Raw genomic sequence first — 5,377 nt, 5'->3', positions numbered from 1 at the left:
TTTCCCCTGACGTTTCCCTCCATTTTCCCCTCACATTTCCCTCCATTTTCCCCTGACGTTTCCCTCCATTTTCCCCTCACATTTCCCTCCATTTTCCCCTGACGTTTCCCTCCATTTTCCCCTCACATTTCCCTCCATTTTCCCCTCCCCTTTCCCCATTTTTTGCCTTTCCCCCCCATTTTTCCTTGTGGGGGAGGGGCTTGGGGTGATCTGGGGCTTTTGATGTGACATCCAGCCCCCCCCCAGGTGCCCCCCAGGTGACATCCAGGTGCCCCCCAGGTGTTACAAGGAGCCCCTCAGGTGTTACAGGTGAAGTAAAAAAAAAACACTCAGGTGTTAAAAGGAGCCATTCAGGTGTTACAGGTGAGGCCAAGGAGCCCCTCAGGTGCCCCCCGGGTGCTCCAGGTGAGCCCCAGGTGCTCCAGGTACCCCCCAGGTGACCCCCCAGGTGTCACAAGGAGCCCCCCAGGTGTCACAGGTGAGGTCAAGGAGCCCCCCAGGTGTCTCAGGTGGGCCCAGGTGCGTCAGTCGCCGCCGTTGGCGCGGATGGTGCGGCGGATCCAGGTGGTGAAGGCGCAGACCCGGCTGTACACACCTGGCTTGCCCTGCTGGCCGCACACCTGCAGCCCCCAGGAGACCACGCCCTGCAGGTACCCCTCGCACACCAGAGGGCCCCCGGAGTCACCCTGGGACAGGTGAGACACAGGTGAGACAGGTGAGGGACAGGTGAGAGAGGTGAGGGACAGGTGGGACAGGTGAGAGACAGGTGGGACAGGTGAGAAACAGGTGAGGGACAGGTGAGTCCCCCCAGGTGTTTCCCACCCATTCCCCCCCATACAGGTGAGTCCCCACAGGTGTTTGCCAGGTGTTCCTCAGGTGTTTCTCACTCCCATTCCCCCCCATACAGGTGAGTTCTCACAGGTGTTCTCCAGCTGTTTCCCACTCCCATTCCCCCCCATACAGGTGAATCCCTCCGGGTGTTCTCCAGCTGTTTCCCACTCCCATTCCCCCCCATACAGGTGAGTTCTCACAGGTGTTCTCCAGCTGTTTCCCACTCCCATTGCCCCCCATACAGGTGAATCCCTCCAGGTGTTCACCAGGTGTACCCCAGGTGTTTCTCACTCCCATTCCCCCCCATACAGGTGAGTTCTCACAGGTGTTCTCCAGCTGTTTCCCACTCCCATTGCCCCCCATACAGGTGAATCCCTCCAGGTGTTCACCAGGTGTACCCCAGGTGTTTCTCACTCCCATTCCCCCCCATACAGGTGAGTTCTCACAGGTGTTCTCCAGCTGTTTCCCACTCCCATTGCCCCCCATACAGGTGAATCCCTCCAGGTGTTCACCAGGTGTACCCCAGGTGTTTCTCACTCCCATTCCCCCCCATACAGGTGAGTTCTCACAGGTGTTCTCCAGCTGTTTCCCACTCCCATTGCCCCCCATACAGGTGAATCCCTCCAGGTGTTCACCAGGTGTACCCCAGGTGTTTCTCACTCCCATTCCCCCCCATACAGGTGAGTTCTCACAGGTGTTCTCCAGCTGTTTCCCACTCCCATTGCCCCCCATACAGGTGAATCCCTCCAGGTGTTCACCAGGTGTACCCCAGGTGTTTCTCACTCCCATTCCCCCCGGGACAGGTGAGGACAGGTGGGACAGGTGGGACAGGTGAGGACAGGTGAGGACAGGTGGGACAGGTGAGGACAGGTGTGGGACAGGTGGGACAGGTGAGGACAGGTGTGGGACAGGTGAGGGCAGGTGGGGATGGACAGGTGGTGATGGATGGGACAGGTGAGTCCCTCAGGTGTGTCCCCACGCCCTCACCTTTTCCCCTGCCCCCCAGGTGTGTCCCCACCCCTCACCTGCCCCCCCAGGTGTGTCCCCACGCCCTCACCTGCCCCCCAGGTGTGTCTCACCTTGCGGGCTGCGGGTGCTGCCCCATCCGGACACCACACACCTGTCCCCTACCTGGGGACACCTGCGGGGCAGCGGCACCGGCCGCACCCTGGGGCTCAGGTGGGCGGGGCTGCTCAGTCGCAGCAGCATGACGTCACTGTCATGGCGGCCGGGCAGGTACCGCGGGTGCACGAAGGCGCGCGCCCAGGTGAGGCATTGCTCCGCCCCGTCGCGCTCCTTCAGGTTGTGCTCTCCCAGCAGGACCCGCAGGGGGCTGGACAGGTAAAGGTGAGCACAGGTGAGCACAGGTGAGCACAGGTGAGCTCACCTGGGACAGGTAAATGGGGGTTTATAATGGGACAGGTGAGGGACAGGTGAGGGACAGGTGTGTGTCCCCACGCCCTCACCTGCCCCCCACTCCCTCACCTGCCCCCCAGGTGTGTCCCCACCCTTCACCTGCCCCCAAGTGTTTCCCCACCCCCTCACCTGCCTCCCAGGTGTGTCCCCCCCTCGCCTGCCCCCCAGGTGTGTCCCCACCCCTCACCTGCCCCCCCAGGTGTGTCCCCACGCCCTCACCTGCCCCCCAGGTGTGTCTCACCTTGCGGGCTGCGGGTGCTGCCCCATCCGGACACCACACACCTGTCCCCTACCTGGGGACACCTGCGGGGCAGCGGCACCGGCCGCACCCTGGGGCTCAGGTGGGCGGGGCTGCTCAGTCGCAGCAGCATGACGTCACTGTCATGGCGGCCGGGCAGGTACCGCGGGTGCACGAAGGCGCGCGCCCAGGTGAGGCATTGCTCCGCCCCGTCGCGCTCCTTCAGGTTGTGCTCTCCCAGCAGGACCCGCAGGGGGCTGGACAGGTAAAGGTGAGCACAGGTGAGCACAGGTGAGCACAGGTGAGCTCACCTGGGACAGGTAAATGGGGGTTTATAATGGGACAGGTGAGGGACAGGTGAGGGACAGGTGAGGTCCCTTCAGGCTGTGCTCGCCCAGCAGGACCCGCAGGGGGCTGGACAGGTAAAGGTGAGCACAGGTGAGTGCAGGTGAGCTCACCTGGGACAGGTAAATACACCTGGGACAGGCAAATATACCTGGGGCAGGTAAAGGTGACAGGTTCGGGGGGACAGGTGAGGCTCAGCCCCGCCCCTTTCAGGCTGTGCTGGCGCAGGGGGCTGTGCATGGACAGGTGAGCTTTGTGTGCCCAGGTGTAGCCAGGTGTGGTTTTATCCCCCTCAGGTGTGCCCGTGTGTGCCCAGGTGTTTCCATCCCGCTCAGGTGCATCCCAAACTTGACCAGATGTATTCCAGGTGTACTCAGGTGTGCCCAGGTATGTTTTTATCCCCCCCCAGGTGTACCCGCATGTGTTTCCATCCCCCTCAGATGTACCCAGGTGTGCCCAGGTGTGCCCAGGTGTATCCCAGCTGTACCCAGGTGTATCCCCGGTGTGCCCAGGTGTGTTTTTATCCCCCTCAGCTGTACCCAGGTGTACCCAGGTGTGCCCAGGTGTATCCCAGGTGTGCCAGGTGTGTCTCACCTGTCAGTGTGGCAGTGGGCAGCGGTCAGCACCCAGTTGCAGCCAATCAGGACCCCCAGGTGTGCCCAGGTGTACCCTGGTGTATCCCAGGTGTGCCCAGCTGTGCCCAGGTGTGCCCAGGTGTATCCAGGTGTGTTATTATCCCCCTCAGGTGTATCCCAGCTGTACCCAGGTGTATCCCAGGTGTGCCCGGTGGTGCCCGGGGTGTGCCAGGTGTGTGCCCAGGTGTGTCTCACCTGTCGGTGTGGCAGTGGGCGGCGGTCAGCACCCAGTTGCGGCCGATCAGGACCCCCCCGCAGTGGATGGCGCCCCCTGGCTGCAGCAGCAGCACCTGGTACGGGTGGCGCTGCCGCTCGCACCTGGCCCCGCCCACGATGCGGTTCTCGTCCGCCCCCGCGGCCGCTGCGGACCAGTGCGGACCAGTTAGAACCAGTACGGACCGGTTAGAACCAGCACGGACTGGTTAGAACCAGTACGGACCAGTTAGAACCAGTATGGACCGGTTAGAAGCAGTGCAGACCAGTTAGAACCAGTATGGACCGGTTAGAAGCAGTGCAGACCAGTTAGAACCAGTGCAGACCAGTTAGAACCAGTACGGACCAGTTAGAACCAGTACGGACCAGTTAGAACCAGTACGGACCAGTTAGAACCGGTGCGGACCAGTTAGAACCAGTACGGACCGGTTAGAACCAGTGCGGACCGGTTAGAACCAGCACGGACTGGTTAGAACCAGTACAGACCGGTTAGAACCGGTCTGGACCAGTTAGGACCAGTACGGACCAGTTAGAACCAGTACGGACCAGTTAGAACCAGTACGGACCGGTTAGAACCAGTATGGACCAGTTAGAACCAGTATGGACCTGTTAGAAGCAGTGCAGACCGGTTAGAACCTTACGGACTGGTTAGAACCAGTATGGGCCAGTTAGAACCAGTACAGACCAGTTAGAACCAGTATGGACCGGTTAGAAGCAGTGCAGACCAGTTAGAACCAGTACGGACCAGTTAGAACCAGTCTGGACCAGTTAGGACCAGTATGGACCAGTTAGAACCAGTACGGACCGGTTAGAACCAGTATAGACCAGTTAGAACCAGTAGAAACCAATCTGGACCAGTAGAAACCAGTCTGGACCAGTTTGGACTGGTGGTCTCCCAGTCCAACCCAGTCCATCCCAGTCTCCCCCAGTCCATCCCAGTTCCCTCCCAGTCCATCCCAGTCCATCCCAGTCCCCCCCAGTCCCTCCCAGTCCATCCCAGTTCATCCCAGTCCATCCCAGTTCCCTCCCCGTGACCTCCCGCTTCCCACCCACTCCCTCCCAGTCCCTCCCAGTTTCCTCCCAGTCCCTCCCAGTGCCCCCAGTTCACCCTCCCAGTACAAACCAGTTCACCCTGTCGATTGCCTCCCACTCATCCCAGTCCCTCCCAGTCCCTCCCAGTTCCCTCCCAGTGTCCCCAGTTCACCTCTGGCTCCATCCCAGTATGGCCCAGTGTCCTCCCAGTGCTCCCAGTTCACTCCCAGTTCAATTCCACTTCCCTCCCAGTTCATCCCAGTTCATCCCAGTTCATGCCCAGTGCTCCCAGTTCATCCCAGTTCACTCCCAGTTCAGTTCCACTTCCCTCCCAGTCCGTCCCAGTTCATCCCAGTGCTCCCAGTTCATCCCAGTTCATCCCAGTTCACTCCCAGTTCACTCCCAGTCCAAACCAGCAGCTCCCAGTGCCCCCCGTTTGCTCCCTGTTCACTCCCAGTTTCTTCCAGTACAAACCAGTACAACCCAGTACAAACCAGTACAACCCAGTACAAACCAGTGCCCCCCAGTCCCTCCCAGTCCAAACCAGTATAAACCAGCACAAACCAGCAGTCCCCCAGTGCCCCCGGCCCAAACCAGTATAAACCAGTATAAACCAGCACAAACCAACAGCCCCCAGCCCCCCCCAGCCCCAACCAAAACAAACCAA

The 5,377-nt window shown here is 60.6% G+C and overlaps 1 protein-coding gene across 1 annotated transcript in view; it reads right to left on the bottom strand.

Moving 5' to 3' along the window:
* Nucleotides 1–349: 349 nt before the first annotated feature.
* The window catches only part of LOC121340616 (trypsin-like), a 6,325-nt gene continuing 1,297 nt past the window's right edge, over nucleotides 350–5,377 (bottom strand). Inside the window, exons 2-5 of the mRNA XM_041413485.1 lie at nucleotides 3,661–3,826; nucleotides 2,489–2,742; nucleotides 1,999–2,213; nucleotides 350–686 (exon numbers count right to left, since the gene is read on the bottom strand). Of these exons, the coding sequence (XP_041269419.1) occupies nucleotides 525–686; nucleotides 1,999–2,213; nucleotides 2,489–2,742; nucleotides 3,661–3,826 (797 nt within the window). The 3' untranslated portion in view covers nucleotides 350–524. The remainder of the gene's footprint in view (nucleotides 687–1,998; nucleotides 2,214–2,488; nucleotides 2,743–3,660; nucleotides 3,827–5,377) is intronic.

Source organism: Onychostruthus taczanowskii, unplaced genomic scaffold (genome assembly GCF_017590055.1).
Source record: "Onychostruthus taczanowskii isolate IOZ18803 unplaced genomic scaffold, ASM1759005v1 scaffold416, whole genome shotgun sequence".
Lineage (NCBI taxonomy): Eukaryota > Metazoa > Chordata > Aves > Passeriformes > Passeridae > Onychostruthus > Onychostruthus taczanowskii.
Note: the sequence above shows the minus strand (reverse complement) of the source record. Positions and strands in the feature narration are given on the sequence as shown.